Source organism: Saccostrea echinata, unplaced genomic scaffold, assembly GCF_033153115.1.
Source record: "Saccostrea echinata isolate AGI-Se365-2 ecotype Australia unplaced genomic scaffold, CSIRO_AGI_Sech_v1 ptg000054l, whole genome shotgun sequence".
Classification (NCBI taxonomy): Eukaryota; Metazoa; Mollusca; class Bivalvia; order Ostreida; family Ostreidae; genus Saccostrea; species Saccostrea echinata.
Genome location: NW_026889803.1, coordinates 3,301,700 through 3,324,582, shown reverse-complemented (window position 1 = coordinate 3,324,582; position 22,883 = coordinate 3,301,700). Strand labels below are relative to the sequence as shown.

General features: G+C 31.9%; 2 protein-coding genes across 2 annotated transcripts; both read right to left on the bottom strand.

The window, feature by feature from the left end:
- Positions 1-1,404: 1,404 nt before the first annotated feature.
- Positions 1,405-11,163, bottom strand: LOC133206176 (palmitoyltransferase ZDHHC11-like). Its single transcript, XM_061342105.1, has 11 exons — positions 11,090-11,163; positions 10,177-10,395; positions 9,398-9,570; positions 8,411-8,512; positions 7,947-8,071; positions 6,281-6,406; positions 5,829-5,932; positions 5,540-5,595; positions 4,448-4,586; positions 3,881-4,031; positions 1,405-3,632 (listed from the first exon to the last, which is right to left on the bottom strand). The coding sequence occupies exons 2-11, from the start codon at positions 10,351-10,353 to the stop codon at positions 3,043-3,045; spliced, it is 1,743 nt and encodes a 580-aa protein (XP_061198089.1). The 5' UTR covers positions 10,354-10,395; positions 11,090-11,163; the 3' UTR covers positions 1,405-3,042.
- Positions 11,164-13,698: 2,535 nt separating this feature from the next.
- Positions 13,699-21,554, bottom strand: LOC133205928 (pachytene checkpoint protein 2 homolog). Its single transcript, XM_061341820.1, has 11 exons — positions 21,369-21,554; positions 19,588-19,750; positions 19,198-19,380; positions 18,987-19,077; positions 18,620-18,756; positions 18,397-18,483; positions 16,716-16,822; positions 15,952-16,105; positions 15,354-15,466; positions 14,978-15,047; positions 13,699-14,750 (listed from the first exon to the last, which is right to left on the bottom strand). Exons 1-11 carry the CDS (start codon positions 21,461-21,463, stop codon positions 14,658-14,660), a joined length of 1,293 nt encoding a protein of 430 aa, XP_061197804.1. The 5' UTR covers positions 21,464-21,554; the 3' UTR covers positions 13,699-14,657.
- Between the last annotated feature and the right edge of the window lie 1,329 nt (positions 21,555-22,883).

Sequence of the window (22,883 nt, the reverse complement as noted above, 5' to 3'; positions counted from 1 at the left end):
TTATTTACATATATTTTAAGTTGTGATGCTTGTTGGACATTTGAACCAGATCCTGTGAAATCAGTAAAACTAGATTAAATCTACTTTCTTCTTTGTTTAGTATTTCTGAATGATAAAATGCTAACACTACAATTATATTACCTATATACCTGTTTTACTGAGTATGTATACATAATTTAGAGTATAAGTATGCATATTGCTTTTCTCAGTCTTGAATAAATGTTATTTGAATAAAACTACATGCATTGGAATTTGAATTACTTGAATAAAAGAATCACTGTCTAACCATACAGTATCTTCCTATTTATGATTTAATAAGATTTTTTCATATATCAGTAATAATGGGGAAATCCATATCAATTTTAATGGACATGACTCATAATTGCAGGTTATTATAGCAGAGTTGCAAACTTGGAAGTAGTGTAAAGTACACACATTGAAATTATTTCCTGGGGTACACATGTAACTAGTACAGTTATCCCATTTATCAGCATCAGATCATTTACTGGTGTACACATGTAACTAGAGAGTTATCCTATTCATTTACTGGTTTGCACATTAACTAGTACAGTTATCCTATTTATCAGTATCAGATCATTTACTGGTGTACACGTTACTAGTACAGTTATCCTATTTATCAGCATGGAATCACTAACTGCTGTACACATGTAACTTGTACAGTTATCTTATTTAACAGTATCAAATCATTTACTGGTGTACACATGTAACTAGAAAGTTATCCTATTCATCAGATTGGATCATGTATTGCTGTACACATGTAACTAGTACAGTTATCTTATTTAACAGTAACAAATCAAATCATTATCCACTTTATCAGCATTGAATCATTTACTGGGGAACCCATGTAACTAGTACAGTTATCCTATTTATCGGCATTTGATCATTTACTGGTGTACACATGTAACTGGTACAGTTATTCTATTTATCAGCTAGCATTGAATCATTTACTGGTGTACAGATGTATATGGTACAGTTATCCTATTTATCAGCATTGAATCATTTACTGGTGTACACATATAACGAGTACAGTTATCCCATTTATCAGCATTGAATCATTTACTGGTGTACATATGTAACTTGTACTATCATCCTATTTAATTGTATCAAATCATTTACTGGGGTACCCATGTAACTAGTACAGTTATCCTATTTATCAGCATTGAATCATTTACTGGTGTACACATGTACCTAGTAGTTATCCCATTTATCAGCATCAAATCATTTACTGGTGTACTCATGTAACTAGTACAGTTATCCCTTCATCTGCATCAGATATCTGGGTAATCATCTCAGGTTCTTCAGGAGACCTAACAAGCTTAACATGTTTTTCAGCAGGAAAAAAGAAGAATACATCATCCATTTTTATTATTACAATATAAACTGACAGATTAGACAAAGTCCTGTCAGTATAAATTAATTATAATAATTTAATCAACAATTGATAATACACTAAAAAGTGCTCTGTGTAAACTTACTGTACAAAAAAATTAAAATGAGGAACCCAAAATCATGTTAAAGTTAAAAGTGATCTAAAAACTTTACCTGCTAGTAAAAAAAAATCAACAACAAAACAGCTGAAAGGTGTCACAGTGAAACTTATCTAAACCACATTTACTTAGTATCAATTGTTTAGTTTCTAGGGTCCAAAATTGTCAATGAAACAAAACACTGAGGAAAAAAATCTGGATTGAACTAGTTACTCTGTACATGTAATTATTACCAGGAACCTATAAACAATACAATTATCCAAGTACATGTACATGTACTACAAATGTTTGTGTATAGATTTTCTTTAAGAAGGCACAAATACTTAGTTTGCAGATATTAATGTCTGAAAATTATAAGAAATCATTTTTTCCCATAGTACAAATAATGAATCCTGCAATATACTCTACTGAATTGCTCAGATGAATAATGAAGAGTTCTAACATCTTGTGAGTTTGGTCCTTCATAATCTAAATGGAATGGATTCACCAACAATAAATAATATAAGATGCAATAAAAAAAGGAATAAAATATATTGAAAACAATATACTGGACGGAAACAATAATGCATTTGTAAGCCAATAAGTATACAATTAAAATATGCATGTGTATAATTGATTTAAAACAAAATAGCTTTGATAACATAAAAATTAGGGAAAAAATATGCTCAGCCATGTTCAAAATTAAAATTTCACACATCATGTTTATATAAATAAGTACTCAATTTGAATTGACTCCGTTCTTGTTCCAACAGAGTAAAGGCAGTTTCAACCCTCTGTTGATGAAAGAAGATTACTTTTTTCTTCATATACTGTAAACATACTTTTTCTACATAGTCATAATTCCAAGGAATTGCAATTTTTGTTGAATCCGTGGGTAGAAGCTTACACAGATTTCTTGGATTGTTGTTGTATGTCTTAGATGTATTATAGGTTTGCTGGGACAAATTTCCGTGGAAAATCTATGACCACATACATAGCATTAATTAATACCATGCAGAAAAATGTACGTCTACAGTATCACAATACTACATGCCCTTCTTCAACCAATATAAAGGAATGGTAACATTATGGTATAACACACTGACAACCATACAGTTTAAATTATATCACAGTCAAGGTAATTGAAAAAGCAGTTGTAAATAAAATCAATTATTTGGATTGTAAAAGCAGGCAGTACAATAGAATAAATACAAGAACATTCAAGGAAAGTATCAAATGATGAATATCAACACGACTTTGATAAAAGTGTTTTACCATTTTTGAGAATTACAACAAAGGAAGAAATAATTACAGACAATATGATCATATGACAAAGTACACGTGCATGTCTTTCAAATCCAATAAAATTAAATGTTGATTGTCCTAAATTTTTTGCTCATTAAACAGAATTACTACAGGATTAGAGGAATGAATTAACCAAAGTTATGTTCAGGCATCACATACAGTGACTTTCAATTTCTTTTTAGAGATACAGTTAAACATTAAGGGGGAAAAAACCCACTTTCTCAAGATTTCAACAGAATCAAAAAATAGACTAGACCTCTGTGTCATATGATGATCTCTCAGGAATTTTTCCTAGCACCGCTCTGTACGTATCTGATGACCTTAGTGAACTAACAGGCTGATACGAATTACTCTCATGACTTTCCCTCAAAGCTCCTAAGTCTAATTTTGGCACTTCTACACGTCTACTTTCACTGGGATTCCCACTCTTCCTCAGTTGAACAGGTGTTAACGGAAGTTCTCGAAAACCATCCTTATAATTCAGACTACCATCTCTATTAAATTTGGCTGATCCATTTACTGTGAAAATCGTGGTTGAATTCAAGTCCTCATTTTCTTCTTCTTCTACATCCATGTTTTTGGGTTTACGGGGCTTTTTACGTCTTAATCGTTTACTTCTGCGAAGAGAATCCTGTGAATTGATTCCTGAGTCTGGGCTTATATCTTGAGTATAGTCTCCCTTTAAAACAGTTTTTGGCGGAGCCTCATTTTGGGAATCGTCTGTGTCAGAATGATAGCTTTTATTTTCATGAACACTAGGCATCAATTTCTGTGAATGCTTCTTTAAAGAAGCTTCCATTTGTGTTTTTAAAGATTTGGTGTAGTATAACGAAGAATTGTCTGAAATGAAAAGTTACAAATACTGCAGAAAATGATGAAATATTCAAAAGTACATGTAATATTTTTAAAACTTGGAAAGATATGAATATGACTCTTAAATAACAAAATGCTTTGGTTGATTTCAATACTGGGTGCAACATCTGAAAAATTGAATAGATAAAAAATACATGTTCCAATATTTATAACCCATTTTGTATATGGTAAAACAGTATCATTCAAAAATTTCAGAAAGTACATTGTAACTTTACCAATAGTGGATATTTTCTGATCTGTTTCCTGGGTGTCTCCGCCAGTGTTTTGCCTCGGATGACCTCGGAGGCTTTTTCTCTTCTTCCTCCTCAATCTCTTCACTGTATTGCTTCCATCACTATCATCAACACGGCTGTACTTATCAAAAGTCTAAAAAAAAAAAATTTTTTTTAAAAACACTCTTTTTTTAAAACAGAGCATTTATACAGGTCTCCCTATTGCTATAAGAAATACTGTGATCTGATTATTGTTCATAACATATTTTCTATTTTGGAAATCATTGACTGAAACTCATCACACAACAAGCATTATTAATGATGACTGAACTTTACTTCCACATTCAAATATTTAAGAACACTAGTTTGCATAATTTTTTATAGCATGCATCAGTTGTAGATTATTAAAAATATTTTCTAACATACAAGTAACAGCTGCTTTACAGTATTAAATGTATCTTGCATTTGGAACTGTCCCCAACCCCCCCAATTAAATGCATAATTTCTTATTTTTTCTGATCAATACTTGTATTTGTACATGAATTTCGATTGCAGTGACTTAGAACTTACCATATTATTGTTGTCTAGGTGATGTATGGGGGAGGTCAGGGGAGGAGGAGTTTCCCCATCTGTTCTCTGTCGCTCTGCCTCTTCTAACATTTTCTGATAATGTAGACCACTGTTTTCATTCATATCAGAGGATGATGACCTGCAAAATCATCATAAACTTAAATGCTGACTCTCAATAAGCCAAGCACTTGTTCAAGTAAAAGTATTAAAAAACAAATATTTTTTAAATACTATCTCATTCCATTAAATACGAAATACTTGTACATTCATTTTAAGTTCTTTTTTTAACTCCTACTTCCTTACTAAATACTATAATTTGGACCAAATTTCAAACCAATGGCTGTTTGTGTAATTTTGTATTTGAAAACTTTTTGACATACATGTATTACTTTTTGTATATACAGTCAAACCTCTTTTACAATACAAATCATGACATGTGCAACACTTTATATCTCTAACCTGATGGGACAGAGAAAAAAGTTGAGATATTGTCTGGATACTGAGGTTAAAATACATATAAAGTGGTTACTTCAAACTTACTTCTTACTACTTACATGTATTTATGGTATTCTAGATATTGAAGTTTAAGATACTGAAGTTAAACTGTATTTATGTGTAAATTTTTGTATATATACATGTATTAGCATGTAAACTTTTAGTATTTTCTATTTTTTTCTCTAAAATTAGTTTTTCTTATTATTTTATGGATTTGAGAAACTGTTTTTACTTTAAAGATTTAATAGAAATACATGCAAATAGAGCTTTTGGGTCTTTGACTGGATTAGCTAATTTTCATTTTTCTATGCAACAGTTGATAACCTCAGTTCAGTTAATACTACAGTATAAGAATGATACCAAATTTGGTGCAATGATTCTAAAGAAGTATTGATAGGTTAAGGAGTTGATAATGACTGCTGTACTGATTAATTATCAAAGAGAATACCTTAATGCTTAGTCTATAACCAACGGAACAAATATCTCAAGTAAACACTGTTTTTCATTAACCTCTTTGGAGTGTTTGAGCATATTTCATACCAATAGTTTACTCAACCACGATCTTTCAGTCATAACCCTCAAAAAACGATATCTTACATTTTGTCTTTTCCATTTCTCACATTGCTTGGCTCTACCCTATTTTTCATTTTTGACTGAAATGATAAAAATTAGGATACTTTAAGCTTTAAAAAATATTAATTCAATTGACACTCAATTGTATATTTAAAAATTCAGAAGATATTTGCCTTTACATTGGATAATACATATTGTACAATATTTTTTAATTCATCAGATCTAACTTTAAATAATACAAGTGACATTATGAATATTTTCAGGCTTTTACTTGTGCCTATATATCCTTTCCATCTATTTTTTCTACATTTACCTTTTTCTTCTCCCTGTGACTACTTGGGACGTCTGTATTGTAATCATTTTCTTCTCTCTCTCGCTGATGGACTATGTACTCATATGTTGTCATGTGGTTATACACTGTAAAACACATTCAGTTACATGTACTTCATTGTAAAAGGCATAGTTATATAATAAATTTCGTTTTTGCCATATATGTTAATTTGTCTGGCTCATTATTTTTGCAAGAGTTAAATGTATGAGTATCTGCAGTCTCAACTTTTGTGAAAGTTATATGTATTATTTTTGAACGGTATCAAAACAGCCCTGTTTGATATGCACGATAACTGTTCTCAAATGTATGAATACTCTTGACCAGTCAACCTTGTTTTCATTTTCAATGGTGTCTGACACATGTAGGGTTTATACAAAAATTTTTTTTTTCAAGCTTTCTACTGCACATGATTGTTTTGGAACCAAACTACTTACTTAAATAACAATGGAAGGCAAATAAGTGTATAAGTAGTCCCAGTGCCAGAAGTAAGAATACAGAAGTGACACCCACTATGGCTAGAAAGCCATTATCAGGAACTGGTGCATAGCAGATCCTAAACTCTGAAAAGTTAAAGGTAAGATTAAGCCACTTAAACTAAATTTAATATTGAGATTTTCTCAGTTTTGCTTCTAAGAAGGCACATTAGTTCAAATAAATTTCCATTAAAGAGAAGAACAAAACTTTATCAGTAAGACTGTAAGAGTGAAATTAACATTACTCAATTGATACTTCAAAATTTCCTTACATACCTGCAGTTTTATTGTCTGAAAAATGAAAATGAAGCAGATTTATGAAACATCAGGTTAATAATGTAAATCATGTATTTTTAAATTATTTCACAAAACAATAGTAACACATCCATCATGAGACATATTCTATCAAGTAACTTATACTATAGGACTTAATGAACTTTCCTTTATTATATTAAAAAAACTTTATTTTTGCATCAACAACATCTCAGAAAATAAAATGTAAATAAGATTCTTGTGAAGTAATTGTAGCAGCTAAAATGCCTTTAGTATTTGAATAAGAAACTGTCATTGTCAATAATAGAATACCTAATCACCCTCCTCTGTATACTTGATACACAAATTGTATTATTTTTGTAAGGGCTATGATTGTTGCATAATCTCCATCAGATACACTATTGATTTTGTATATCCACTTTGGAATACATGTTCAACTGTTCATTTCCTATATAACATATATAAATGTAAAAATTGTCATGTGCCATAGGATGTTTATACTGAGCAATAAATTTGAACCGATTTAGGCTTCTTTTGAAAACTGAATCTAACACCCACCCACACCCAAATAGACTTATCTGCAAAATTAGAAAATAAATAACAAGAATAGAAACCCTCTATATTTATGTAACTGTAAATACATGCACTTACCTTCTGTAAACATTGGATAAATTTTGTATAAACAATTCAAGTAAAAATTATACTTAAAGGTCTAGTGAGAATCATTAATCCATGAAATTTAACAGCTATCTTTATTAAATTTCTATTAAAAATTTGACATTTGATGTAAAAACCAAAAAAAATCCACTAGTATTTCTGATATCTTAAAATGATTTCTGGCCTCAGAAATTTAAATTCCTGATATCAAAAAATGATTTTCTGAAATCAGAAAATAGAACTTTTGATAATCATCCAAAAATTCCATTTACTTTCTTAAATCTAAAAATCTGTTTTCTGATATAAAAAATTCAAATTTTGGTATCAGAAAAATGATTTCTGATATCACAAAATACCTCAAAAGTACTAAAATGGTGCCTCATTAATTATATCAATCCTTTACTGAAGTATTCTAAACATAAATTTATCCAACACTTATTTACATACAGCTTCACATACACCACACCATATACTGGAAATACTTACTGGCTTTAAAATCTGTAAATAGAAAATGCATGTATGAAAAGTACATTTACATATATTTTTGACTTCTCTTTTATAAGCATTTTCTGTGTATTTCACATTAAAGTATTTTTTTTTTCTTCTTTTCTCTATTCAGTTTACCCTTAAAAACAAATTTTGAAAAATACACTGTTCAGAAAAAAATAACTGCATATATTTTATGTTAATGTTATACCTATATATGGTTGCAAAATTTTCCCTTCAGTTTTATCACTATAGTAAGACACAAACTCCAGCAAGGCCACAATTAGGACGAATAATACACCCAACATACCAGTCACCAGCACTGCAAGAAACCACCTGGAAAAAAATTATTATTTCCAACTTTATAAAATTCCTGTTTTTGGTGAGTAAGTGCAAGCCAGTTTGAAATTAAATGTAGATATACAAAGTATACACTGGTAGATGTTTAACTCTAGTACAGTAAAACAGTTTGTAGCAAGCATGGATATTGCCAGTTCATATGCTTCACAAAGAAACTAATATTTTTCCATTCTTATAACAGTGTTTTCTGTAGTGTAAATTTTTAAGGAGAATTAGATTTTTTTGTCAGGAATAGATTCTTCTGATTAAAATCCTGATGAACTTTGTGCACTGCCAATTGAAGCTAGACTCCATGCAGACTGTTAATTACTGTACCTGTAGTTCTTGCCTCCCACACAGTTGTTCAGCCATTTACAGTGATGGTCAAACTCGGCTACACACTTATTACAGGCACTACAATGCTTAGAGTTGGAGGCACTGAAAATAAAGATTTTATGACTCAACTTCATATTTTTATGACTACTGAATATTTTATCATTTATTTTTTCTGAAAATTGGTTGCTGTTTATTTGGAACAATAAACACAATTATTTACTTTTTTTTTTAAAGAAGTGTCAAAGGTCAACTGTTTATGGCTCTTTCATCCATGAAATGTAATATGGGCCAATAATACAATATTATACATGTCTATTATTACTTTCATCCATTTTATAAGAATGATTTAAAGAAAGTTATAAACAAAATGTATTTATTTGTTAATAAGGGGACTGATGGTCGCTCATGCATGTTACATAATTCTGCAATAATTCAACACTTAATCTCCAAAAACAAAGAAAGCACTTTATTATTTCAATACTTTTCAAAATATTTTCATATTCAAACATAACTGAATATAAAAATCATTCATTGTCAACTAAAGGTAAGAATCTAACTACTACTTTTTTTCAGTTGAGCAGTATATTTTCTCAAATAAAAAATATATAATTTTTTTTTTTTTTTTTTTTACTAGAGCATTTTAGCAGCACCATGCCCTTTTTGTTTTTCAAAATGAGAAAAAAATAATTAAAACCAGTAAAATTGGTGAAATACAATTTCAACCTCACCAAATATAATTTGTGCCTATTCAAAGATATAGCTGCAGAACTGTAGCTCTCTGGTTGAGAAAATGTGGACATACATGTACATTAATTTATAAAGAAAAACAACATTTCAGAGTGCTTTTGAGAATTGGTTGCGGCAAAAAATGACTTTTTGATTCTTGGATAATAATGTCCTTTTTAAGGTCTAGAAAAAACAATATACACATATATATGATTTTACCTATTTGTGTTACGTGAGTTTTATATGTAGATTTGGACTTACACATCTGTTTCACAGATATAGCAATGCATGTTTTCATCAATAACATGAGGATGTTTCTTTCTATCAAATGGCTTTCTTTTTTGACTGCCTTTCAGCACTGCAGGATCTGCTGGGTTTATGGTGCTGGCCACAATATGAGTAATAATATGGGAAAGCAATGCAATACCCGTGAGCTAACAGTATGTTAAGGATTTACATATCACAGTGGATAGACAAGAGAGGTGTACCTTATACTTTTTCCAAAGGTAACTCTTCTCCGAGATGTTCTTGTGTTGCCATTTATGTTAAATGTGTAAGATGCTCTTCACTGTCATTGCAGAGATCACCCAAGAAAATTAATTTTTTTCATGTTGTTCCCATGTATGTTTTCAGCATATACACTCTCAATACGAAAACTGAACAAGGGTTATTTTTGCCCATGTTAGTTCTGCCCCTTCACACTTGCAAATGATTTTGGCCCATTTTAAATTTGCCCAAACACAGTCAATTCAAAGAATCACTCTGTCTTCTTTTAATTTGCCCCATATTATAATTGCCCATTTGGGATGAGAACAAAAGGGTGGGAAACTTTGAATGCATTTAATACATAGAGTGGCAATGCAAGAAATTTTTACCCACTAATTAAGCTGAAATTGTTATTCCTTGGACATAAGACCCCCCTGAAAAAAGTATGTTTGCAGTATATAAATATATTTTTTTTGAAAATTGAATGATTTTTACAAACCTGAATGAAATAGTAAAATATAACTTAATTTTTAAAAACAGCATGAAAAGGATACTGCATAAACAGCTGGCTGAGAATCTGAGTGTAAATGTGGAACCAAAGTTGTGAAATTCACAAACGAAAAGTAAAGAACGAAAAACCAGGCCACACATTGCAGAGGATGAGGTGGACAGGTCCATCCATTCTTTCTGCTGATCTGTCGATACTGTGGGCGAAATAATTCTCTTGACATGTCTGCAAGGTTTCTGTTGAAATTACATTTGCATGACCTCACCTGCAAATTAAACAATTATTTTACATAAATGACCAGATTCATATTTGTCAACATTTTTACCCCACAATCTGACATTCATCTAGGTCATCATATATTATCTCTCATTCAAAGTTTTCACATTATTCTCAGCCCCCTCCCTTCACTTTGCTCTTTAAGACTTTCAAAACTAAACAGTATATATCACAATACTCCTAGGAATCTGACAATACTTCCAATCCTCTAAAATGTGTTCCTCTGTGTTTCACATTATGAAACAAGAGTACCAGTACATCACAAAGTCTAATCACCATGATCACATGCATGCAATGATGGTGTATTTCAACACATTAAGCCTAAAAGTACAATATAATGAAAATCATTATTGACTTAATTTCTAAACACATATTATTTACAAACCTAGCTACATCTATTTTAAAAACGTAAACCACATGTCTAGCTTGGAATGGATGAATCGCCACAAGTCTAGCAAAAGAAAGTTAACCTCATAAACACTCGGGTATTCTTTCAAGTAAAGTCTAAATATCACACTGTATACATGAATATAGCTCTATATAGTATCAGAGACATAAACTGTCTCTGATAGTATTTGATAGCAATCACATATTCCCTCTTCCAAATATGAACAAGTATTTATATTTCAAGAAAAAATAAACCTTGCATTTCTTAAAAGGCACCTTTTATCTAATCGACTTACATTTTTAATTCATTTTAAATAACAATCACGAAAAAACTGCAAATTTATGTACGTATACATTATCATTTTTTTCTCCATATAGCGGCCATTTTGGTTCCAAGGTGACAATATCAACTATATTCATCCGCCAGGGCGCCATAATGTCAAAATAACTTTCATTAGAAATTTATCAGATTATTCGTATAATTCAGTTTTAACCAACTTCCGAATAATAGAATGAAAGATTCTAAAAGCATCGATATACGTCTCTGTATATTTTCCTCCCTACTTTAATGAAGGACTATTTTCTCGCACTTGCACTTTTGGCATCTCGTACATAAAATGTTTCGTGTCAAATTATTTTTTTTTCGATGATTGGTATGTAATATTATTTTTAAATTAAAAAAAAAACTTTTGAATCAGTAAAATTTAAATTTTTATAAATACGTTAAAACATAAAAAAAAATGAAATATTTACACAAAAATTATACATTATTTGCACACCACACACACACACATTTTAAATATTTATACACATTCACCCCTGACTCAGATCATTCAACACTCTGTCTTTTTGATAAAAACAATAAAATGTACATCTTGAGATTATCAAATGTTTTTGATAAACCTGTAAGTGAACCTCTGTCTCAAAATGCATTTCAAAAAAAAAAAATAAATAAATAAATAAAAAATAAATAAATAAAAAATGCTATGACCTAAAATTCTCTAAATCAACTTTTCAATAAGAAAATTAAAAGTGATCCTTGAATTCAACTTCTTTTTGAAAAAAAATTTTGGAATTGTGATTCAATAACACATATTCATATTTCAATATGTATTTTTCTTATAAAGTATGTTGAAAGCTTTAACACTCAAACATCATAGCATTGATGGGGAGGTTAAAATGATTTTATTTTGACATGACAAACATTGAAAGCAATACAAGTGCCAACATCAGAAATGAAAATCAAAATTAACTTTCACCTTGAAACACCAATGGCTACCTCCTCAAGTTAGCCATTAAACAGGCATAAGTGTATATGTATGCACAAGTGATATATTTATCAATCTACAATGTACCATAAAATGTATGTAAATATAAGGATTGAATTGTAAATTTTGGACATTCAACATATCATAACACAGATGGCTGTGCAGACACATTATTCAATTTTGCAGCATGCCATCTGCATTATGAAACCATAACACATTGAAGGTCCAAAATTTACTATTCAATGTTAAATATTTCTTGCTATTTTACCTTGACAAAAACAGCAATGACACAAATTGGTGAATATACAAGTACCTTGTCTTTCCTAGTGACTTGATTGCTGATTACGAGAAGTCAAGAAAAGCAGACTCAATACACATAGCATTATGGCTTATTTCCATCTATACATTTACCCTGAAATTTTCTTCTAAAATCCTAAAATAATATCATTTTTTCCCCTCTAGATAAAGATATAATTGAACAATTACACTATACAAAGACATTAAACATAGGTAATCAAAGATTACGAAGCTCACCTCGACAAATATTATCAGTAAAAGTAATGCAAATCTCACATCATATTTTCTTTATAGTTAGTGTGCTTCCTGAAAACAATATTCATGCAAGTTCTGTGTAAGTAGGTCTTATAGTTCGTTGGGAATTGACCTGTTCCAAAAACTTTAACCTGTTCACTAATCAAGAAAATGTCTTTCATTTCCTACATCCGAAGCAAGTCTGGAATGCACCTTCTATGCAAGTTAAATCATAACAGGCCATATAAATAATTATAGAGCTACTCCAAACACATTGTCATGGTTACTCATTTGGAAAATATATGTCAGATCCAGAATCCGAAGCAAGTCTGGTAGTGCCCATCCCTAGATACATCATCCATGCAAGTTTGGTCCAGGTAGGGCTTATAGTTACTTGGGAATGGACCTGCTCTAAAAACTTTAACCTGGTCACTCATCTGGAAAATGTAGGTCAGATCCAGCATCTGAAGCAAATCTGGTAGTGTCCATCCCTAGATGCATCATCCATGAAAGTTTGGTCCAGGTAGGGCTTATAGTTACTTGGGAATGGACCTGCTCCAAAAACTTTAATCTGGTCACACATCTGGAAAATGTAGGTCAGATCCAGCATCCGAAGCAAGTGTGGTAGTGTCCATCCCTAGATGCATCATCCATGAAAGTTTGGTCCAGGTAGGGCTTATAGTTACTTGGGAATGGACCTGCTCCAAAAACTTTAATCTGGTCACACATCTGGAAAATGTAGGTCAGATCCAGCATCCGAAGCAAGTGTGGTAGTGTCCATCCCTAGATGCATCATCCATGAAAGTTTGGTCCAGGTAGGGCTTATAGTTACTTGGGAATGGACCTGCTCCAAAAACTTTAACCTGGTCACTCATCTGGAAAATGTAGGTCAGATCCAGCATCCGAAGCAAGTTTGGTAGTGTACATCCCTAGATGCATCATCCATACAAGTTTGGTCCAGGTTACTTGGGAATAGACTTGCTCCTAAAACTTTAACCGGGACGCCGACACTAACGACGATGCCAACGCCGGGGGTATAGCATAAGCTCATCTCGACTTCATCGAGGTGAGCTAAAAATGACATCTAAATACAACAATACTTATAGTTCAGAAATTCTTTTTTATTAGTATAACAAGCATATTGCTAAAGCAATACACATCCCTTGAGCTACTAACCATAAAAAAATCTTGACAATGCATTCACTGAAGCTGATACATGATCCTATGACAGAGAATTCAGAATGTGCTAGAACAGTTTGACAGCACAGTTGTAAGATATAATTAACATTAAATTAATAGCACCCCAAAATGCTGAAAATTTCAATTGAAGATCATAATACATGCACATGTAACTGTCAAAATCTACAGAATATTATGAACATTTTTTTATCAATATTATTGGTAAGGAACTGATTTCAGAATTTCAATGAAATGCATCAAAATTTTAAGACTCCTGAAGCAAAGATTTCAGTGGCCCTTAGTAATATTGGACTATAATTTAGACAGAAATAGAAGTCCACAACACACAGACAATCAGCAAATAGCAATGTACCAGTTTTTATGTAAATTCTAAAAGTTTTCTCTTTTTCTTATAACACAGGAGGCAGACCAATCAATAAAATCAAGACCTATTGTTTCTCATTTGATAGACAAATGATACGATACCAAGAGATATATGTACACATTTTTGGGGCTTTAATGTGTAAAGCAAATTTCACAGATTTTCAGTTAATGTTCATAACTCCAAGGTAATGGTCAAAGTCCAAAATTAGCTGAACCAAAATTTGATCTGACAATCTTCTATATACAAAAGTGTACCAAACATCAAAGATTAACAAAAAAATTCCTGAAAACAAGTAGCATACACAAAGTCTGACAGACAGATTGACGGAGAAACCCAGAATCCTCCTGTTTTCACTGACAGGGCATTTATAATAATGCTCTATCACGAGGAAAAACTGTAGCACTGACATAAATAATGATAAATCACAAGGTTTATCACAGAATTAGGAATGACACTGAGTCTGATTAGGTGATTTTCTTTATCTTCCTTAAGGACTGTTTTTTAATCCTTCGACAAGTCATTCCTCTCTCTGAACTGTCTTTCCACAGCTTTCCTCAAACCTTCGAGAAATTCCTCAAGAGATACACTGGAACTCTGCAAAAGAAAATGTTTACTCATAAAAGATGACATCAATAACTTCATAAAATGAAATATTTACTTTATTATCTTGGTTATTCTTAAACTTACTTGTATAAATTAGTTATAAAAAAATTGACATATATGTATATACTTGTTGAACAAAATAAAAACTTGCGTATTCTCTGATTTTCAACTTTTCTATGCACCCATCTTTTTTCTCTCAATTTAATTAGTTGAAATACCTGAACAAAGAGAGCATGTGCAATAAATGGGAGCTTCCTTAAAGTCCTTCCACTTAATCCCTGACTCTGTCTGCAAGTACAATCAAAAGATTAAAATTACTTGGAGAATTTGAAAACTCAAGACAAAACTCATTTTTATTGATATTTAAACTTGAAGACTTCATTCACCACAAAAATTGAAAATTGCTGTGAGATATCTATGGACTTTTATTTTTCTGAGCCACATGCTCATGCAAAGATCAAGGTCAAATGTACAGTATTGAGCCCAGTATGTAGAATCTGTAGTTGTCTCCTCTATAAACCATTTTTTAATCTATGTAATAAAAAGAAGCGTATAGGTTAAAAAATATCGAGATTGTTTGGATCATTTCCTTACATTGCTAAATCTCTCAGTTGCAAACTAAGCTTTGTGACATTTTTTTCAATGAATTTCATGACCTCCAATGTCCGTAAATCAAACAACTGCTGAGCAGGGGAGATGATTCCAACCTTCAAAAATAAATATTCACACAGTGTTATTCAGCTAAAACTTTTGTTAACTTAGACATTCAAAGATAACAAAAGCAAACACAAAAACATAATAAAGCAGTGTTTAATCTTGTTAAAACATTTCTACGCTTAAGGAGATGCAATGTTTTTCAATCAAAAGACCCCTCATATACGTACATGTTTTTCAATCAAAAGACCCCGCATATACAAACATTTATGAATCAAATTTCAACATTTTACATTACCAACAAATCAATGAATCACATGTTATACAGTAAAACAGGCTTATAACGAAGTGCCAGGGACGGAGGATTTTGCTACATTTTAAGGGTAATTCATTACATGTATATCCGTTAAGTTTACGATATACTTTTAGAGTCACATGGAATGAAAATCACTTCAGTGTAAACCTTAATTCATGGTAAACCTGTTTGCTGTAAGCATGTTTTACTGTATATGGATTTGAGGTTGATAGAGAAACATACCCTCATGAGTTCTGTGATACAGGAGTGGTAGATCTTGAATATGGCCGCAGGAGATGGAGGTCCAATATACTGCTTAATATCTGCCCTGTCCACAAAGGCCAGGTCGATAGCGCCGGTCACATTAGAGGTAGTCAGTATCATCACATTAGGGAATCTGTAAATCAGCTTCACTAAAACATATGTCTGTAAGCACTTGTACAAATATCACTAGCAATTCATGATAAAGTACAAATACCACTGCATGTACTTCAAGTTGTCATCAGCAATTATAACAAAATCAACATTGTCTAAAAATTCAATTTTCACAAGTTTATAAAGACTGGCATAATAAAACTCCCATGATTGGAATGGAGATATGTTATAAATCTACATGTATGTAGAAGTACAGTATCTGAACAATACTGTCCTTTGCAGTATGACAAATTGTAATATACACGTACATGTACCTGCATATGTTTTTCCACATCAAAGTTGTCAAAGGCAAGTTGAAAGTACAATTGGATAACAATTACCGTATATACTCGCCTATAAGTCGGTCCGCCTATAAGTCGGTTTTATTTTTAAAGCTTTAATTGAAGGGATTGACCCACTAAAATACCAGTCTTTTTATAACTCGCGTATAAGTCAGATAATGGGTTTTGGATCAAAGTTTAACTCCCAAAAAACCGACTTATAGGCGAGTATATACGGAGTCTGCAAGTGCACTTAGTATAATTTTTTACTCTTTCTCATTATTTTCATTTCATATCTGGAAGACAGTTTACCTTTTAATTTGATCTAGCTGGGTGAGCAGAGCATTCACCACTCTGATAGCATCAGATGGTTCACTCCCAGACATGGTGCTTTTCCTGGCAGCTGTCAAACTCTCCACCTAATCATGTAAAGGACAATGTTAACTTTATACATCGGTACATAATCCAAAGTCAACTGCATGTCTTTTTCATTCATTTTTTTTTTCACAGTATGCATCTATAAAAGATGAGCTTTTTGCATTGAATATCTGAAGAAAATATAACTCAAAGGTAAAGCTATGCAAGAAAATTTACCAACAGGATTTGTTTTGAATCTGACAAAGTTAAGTGTTGTGGTCACTTTTGGGTCATGATATACTTTCTCTTCTAAATGCAACAAATGAACAGGTTGGCTCTACAGGGTTGTGGATAACCACTCGCCCACTCGCAAATGCGAGTAAAATTTCCTGTGGGCGATTAGATATTAAAAATCTGGTCGCCCACATGGCGAACAATTTTTTTTCCAGAACATAATCACATTTCAGTTTTTGAATTGTACTTTCAGTTTTTGAACAAATGCTCTACTAACCTAGATTATTTGTATTGTGTGCAAGCATATGTACAATGTACCTGACTTAGATCAAACGTGGCAATTTATCGAAGTCGTTAATTTGCAATCTTGATGATAGGAGAGCAAACATTTGAGATTGTTCTTAAAGAAATATTGTAACAATCGGCTGTGAGGCACTCCATCAGGACTAGTTATTCAGAGAAAGAATTTGAATTATCGTGTCAAATACACAAAGATTTGAACCAAACTGCATTACAGGTTGTATGTAATTTAATATGTTCACCCATTAAACAATAGATGTGTCAGTTGTAGGATTACCGGTAAACGCTACAAAATGAAATGAATATATTATTGTATCAAACTTTTTTTAAAAAAAGGGAAAACCTGACAAAATTTCAAATACTGCTAGGGGCTGACAAATAGATTTTTTAGGCACTTGTCCAAGGGCAAGTGCATGGTCAAAATTCACTTGCCCTACCTGAATATTTGCTTGTCCCACCATAAACTATTATCATATTTTAAAATATATATCTAAAACAAAATGGAAGACAAATACTGAGTAGAAATGCAAACCCCTGTACAAAGCTTTAGATCTATGACTTACATATGGATTTTATTTTTTTCAAGTCACTTGCTCATGGGCAAGTGGTTGATAAAATTTCACCTGCCCACCCTTAAAATTCACTAGCCCTGGGCATCGGGCAATGGGATTTGTCAGCCCCTGACTGCGAACATATTGACACTAGGAATTTTAATAAAGAAATCAGTAAAAAAATTTAAGAATTTTAATTTTAATTAACATATAATGTGGGCCCCTGGGTCAATTGTGGGCCTGTAAAATTTGAAAAGTCAGGAGCCCACATGGCCCCTAAGTTTTCAAAAGTTAACCACAACCCTGCTCTAGGCCTTACAGGAGGTGAGGCACAGGATTCTGATACAGTTTGAGTATGCTTAGTTGTATGATTTCCAAATCAGAGTTTCTATGATTTATTTAGGGTTGCAACAGTCTCCCCTCATCCTAATCCCTCCCCCTCTAACTGACAAGTACTGATGATCCAAGACATAAAGTGAACTTTATGAGTGATAAAGCAAGTACGGTAAAGTATTGTTTAAAACACACACACACACACACATTCATCTTACCTCATCTATCAATACAAAAACTAAAGCATCCTGATCATCTATCAGTTCCTGAATTTTCTGAAACATTTTCATTACTAGTTTGCCACTCTGTAAACAAACAGAAAATAACAGTTACCATGCAATGGTGAAAAAAAGAAAATCTATTCAGTCCCTTTGTAATTGAAATGCATTCAATTAAAAAATCTTTGGTTGAATTAATAGCACAGAACTGTCTTTGCAATACCTCTGAGAACCACTTTGAGAATAGGCTGTGGCTGTTAATTTCAATCAGCTGACCATAGGAGTACCGGTCAGACATTCGTATGACCAGTTTCTGGGCTAGGGCTTTACACAGGGAGGTCTTCCCAGTCCCTGGAGGTCCTATGAAATACAAGAAAAAAAATATGAGCAGTGTGAAACAAAACAATATTATTTAAACCCTGTCAAAAAATATATGCTGTAGTGGTATTATCCAGTTACATTTCACATGCTATTTAACACATTTGCTGAATTGCAGCTAGATATAGTATTATGGCTTTTACTTGGTGTTGAAAAAAGTATTCATTTCATTCAAATTCAAAACAGAATATGATATTTTACAGTCAACAAACCATGAAGGAGGATAACTTTGTTCCAAGATATGACATTGTTGTCCACTGCTTTATCGGAAAACAATAATGTTGTGGATGCATAATTCAACAGCTACAAAGACATGATTTTAATAAATTCACATATGGTAAAAAAAAATTGTGTTTGATACTTCTGTGTTACACATGCATTTCCACATGTATCTTAAGTTGTATGATTAAAAAAGGTACAAACCCCTCTTTTGATATCCTCATCATAAACTAAACTATCCCACAATCCACTGAAATCGGAGGCAGGAAGCAACCAGTGATGAGCGGCTGCTAAGTCCTCCTCATCATCCAGCTCCTCTGTGCCTGGTCCATCTTCATTGAGGCGAAATACGTGTAACACCAAGTTATTAGATAATAGGCATATTTGCTACAAGGACAAGAATATATCATCAAATCTATTTGAAGATACAAGAGCATTTTCTCAAGCTAATCAATGATCATGAATTCTTAATTCATTTTTCATAGACACAACCATATTAAATGTTTCTTGCAATCTTCAAATCAAATGCTTTTTTTTTTTTTTAGGAAATTTGAAGCACAAAGTTCATAAATTTGCAATAAAAAATGCTTGTACCTTTTTCTCTGGACCATTTTCTGTGTCACAAAGTGAAACAGATTTCACATTCTCCTGTAAAAAGGCATCATCAAATGCTGTCAGGGTAAGGTCCCCATATGCTACTCTGTGTCGTTTCAATAGTGCTAACACATGTTCTTTTACTGCATGGCTTTCAGCTAAGCTAAAAACATGAACATATGAATAAAATATGATAGATAGTAATTATCATGATTATATATGAGAAATTAAGTCCACTAATGATCTCCATCAATGGCATTATACTAGTAGAAAACAATATACACTATATTGCCAAAATGTGACATAAAAGCCTGTTTGGGGATAAACATGTATCTCAAATGAAAATTAAGAAAAAATAATTTTGAAATAAATAATCTGTCCTTAATTTGCAAGTTAAATAAATAATCTGTTCCTGACTAGTGCTAATGGTCATCCCCTAAAAGTATATCTGATTGGAAAGTATTTAAAACATGCTGACTATCATATCCCGTTCCATTTGGGTAATGTATATTTTATATACCTATTAGTATATTGGGCGGTCCATGCTTTACATTACATGTAAACATGGTACATGATCAGGTTGGGCACAGTTCTTTTTTCGAGGAAGTATTACTATAAAATGGGATTATTCTTCTTTTCAGTAATAAAAAACATTACTGTATATGGGAATTTTCACTCGTTTACCCTCTATTCTCGTGTTTGCTTTGAATAAAAGATTAAGTGCAAGAATATTTTCACATCCTCTAAATATTTATAGTCTATTAAGTGTATGTATGCTCAAAATTACAATATTTATTGCTGCAAAATGCTGAAAAAGAGTGATGAAATATTTCTACGATATATATTTCTTACGGAAGCTTATCTGTGTTAAAATTGTAAGATTGTATACGTTCAGCACTTGCTAATTTGTTCATGAAATTATTCGTTCTAATTTAATTTTATATCATTTCTTTCAAAGACATCGTAAAAATAATTTTTTATACCACTGCTTCTTTTACAGATGAAAATAATTATTTGAAATATTAAATTGCAAAAGATAGTCTTTCAAAGATGGTTTTAGCATGAATGCCCTTATAAGATTCCATACTTTTCGTATCATTTATCAACAGGGAAAATTAAAGTAAAAGTCGTGGATTACTGCTGCACGTGAGTTTAAATTCCTATGCATGTTCAAAAGACGTCACCTCCACGAAACCAAGCTATGAAATTTTCCGTTTTTGAACAAATAATAATATAACTTACAAGGGAAATATTCATATCCGTTTGAAGAATACTCATGATGTTGTACGATTAAATCTCATCTTACTTCTGTCTGCAGCACTAAAGGACCGAATTTTTTTGTTAGCGATGTTGGTTTAATAAAGTTTAAACACATCACATCATATTTTTCATGCACTTTTTATTTAATAAACGGATTTGGGGCATTATTTTAAAAATATGACGAAAATTCCAGTATACAGTAATGTTTTTATTACTGAAAAGAGGAATAATCCCGTTTTATAGTAATACTTCCTCGAAAAAGGAACTGTGCCCAACCTCATGATGCATGATGTACGGTCCATGTGTACACATGGTACATGATGTACGGTGTACGGTCCATGTGTACACATGGTACGTCGTGATCAGTTTGATCACTGATGATGTAGTGACATATACATTGCAAAAATTTATAGGAATCTGAATGCTCAGGATTTTGCTATCGTGTTGAGACTTTATACAGATAAACTAAAGGACATTATAACTGTTCTTTTCTTTTTTTTAATTTATACTTTTATACATACCTGGTTGGTTTGAGACATATTTCAACATGGTATTTTTCATCTGTTTCACCCTTAGGCAAATCGTTCCCAAGTCCATTGACCGATATATCACCCATTTATGAAATTTACAATTCAAATTATCTGTCTTAACTTTCAAACTAACACAAATTTTACTCTGAAATACAGATTTCCATGAAATCTAGTTATCTACTTTTGCTATGCAACACAAGACTTCTTTGAACATGCCGCCATTTCTTATTAAACAACATTTAGAACCAAATGTCGCGCGCTGTAATATTCCGGAAAGTGCCAAAAGTGCAGGGAGATCTATTTTTAAATATTTCTAAATAATGTCTAAATACATCTCATTATCACATATAAATCGCCTAAAATCACAAGAATATCGCAAAATAAATCAAAAGATTATCGAATATGAATTGTTACAAGTTTTTGCATATGAATAACAAGTTTTCAATCTCATCAATTTCGCATATCAATTTCAAGATATAAATTTATCGCATCTAAAGATATCAAATATGAATATTAAGATCTTGCATATGAATATAACAAGTTTTCGAACATAAATATCAACTTTTGAAAACAAATCACAAGGTTTCGCATATAAATCACAAGTTTACGAATGTGAATAATAATTATCGATTTATGAATAACAAGATTTTGAATAGAAATCACAAGTTTTATCAAATAAAACACAAAATTTGCATACTAATGCAACGTTTCCCGTGTCATAATAAAGTAGAGTTTTTATTCACACTTAATGATTAAAAGCATATTTGAAATTCTGTAATTTTCTCTATTTAATATGACTAACTGTAATAATGGTTATCGCCACGAATGCCCCCGCAAGCAGCAAAAACTTGAAATGCAATATTTAGTTTTAAATTTGTATTCGAACTTGACCCGTATTTTCTGGTAAAATATACATATATCCCTACAAAAGTTAGAGAGCGGAAACTAAAAATTTCTTATTTTTTCTGAGAACTCTGTCAAAAATCATCGGATCATGACCAAATTCAAACTATGACGTATCCAATTTCAAGTTTGAGTTGAATGTGTGCAACTGTTGCAGAGATAAAGAACGGAAAGTGAATGATGACGGAATGACAGAATGACGGAACAGGGTAACACTTTATATGCCCTGCCATTTTATGGCGGGGCATAAAATTGCATGGGTAAATACACATTACTTTACGAAGTCAGTGAAATTTTTGTGTTTTTCCCCCAGTTATTTAACTTTTGATTTTCAGAAGACTGAATCTGAGGTATGGACAACTAAACTCCATCTGATATAATCAGATCCTTTCTCGAAATTCCGATAGTCGCTACACAGAGCATAACCTATAGGCCGTACCACATGAACGCGAACCACAAATCAATTAGCATTTTAAACAATATTTGATAAATTCTGACTTTTTTTCAAAGAAAATATCATTTAACATTATCATTATTACTTGACAGGTCCCAAACCGCTTAATTTTTTTTTCTGCTTTATTGTCCCCCGCTTTCGCGAAAGCG

What these genes read in the sequence shown, in the direction of transcription:
- LOC133205928 (XM_061341820.1), bottom strand. Translation starts at nt 21,463, where the DNA reads ATGGGTGATATATCGGTCAATGGACTTGGGAACGATTTGCCTAAGGGT. An exon ending in CAAAGTTATCCTCCTTCATG is followed by an intron (nt 18,757 to 18,986) that starts GTTTGTTGACTG and finishes TGTATTTCATAG; the next exon opens with GACCTCCAGGGACTGGGAAG. An exon ending in GTATCACAGAACTCATGAGG is followed by an intron (nt 15,467 to 15,951) that starts GTATGTTTCTCT and finishes TTATTTTTGAAG; the next exon opens with GTTGGAATCATCTCCCCTGC.
- LOC133206176 (XM_061342105.1), bottom strand. Translation starts at nt 10,353, where the DNA reads ATGTCAAGAGAATTATTTCGCCCACAGTATCGACAGATCAGCAGAAAG. An exon ending in TGCCTTCCATTGTTATTTAA is followed by an intron (nt 5,933 to 6,280) that starts GTAAGTAGTTTG and finishes TGTGTTTTACAG; the next exon opens with TGTATAACCACATGACAACA. An exon ending in GTCACAGGGAGAAGAAAAAG is followed by an intron (nt 5,596 to 5,828) that starts GTAAATGTAGAA and finishes TTATCATTTCAG; the next exon opens with TCAAAAATGAAAAATAGGGT.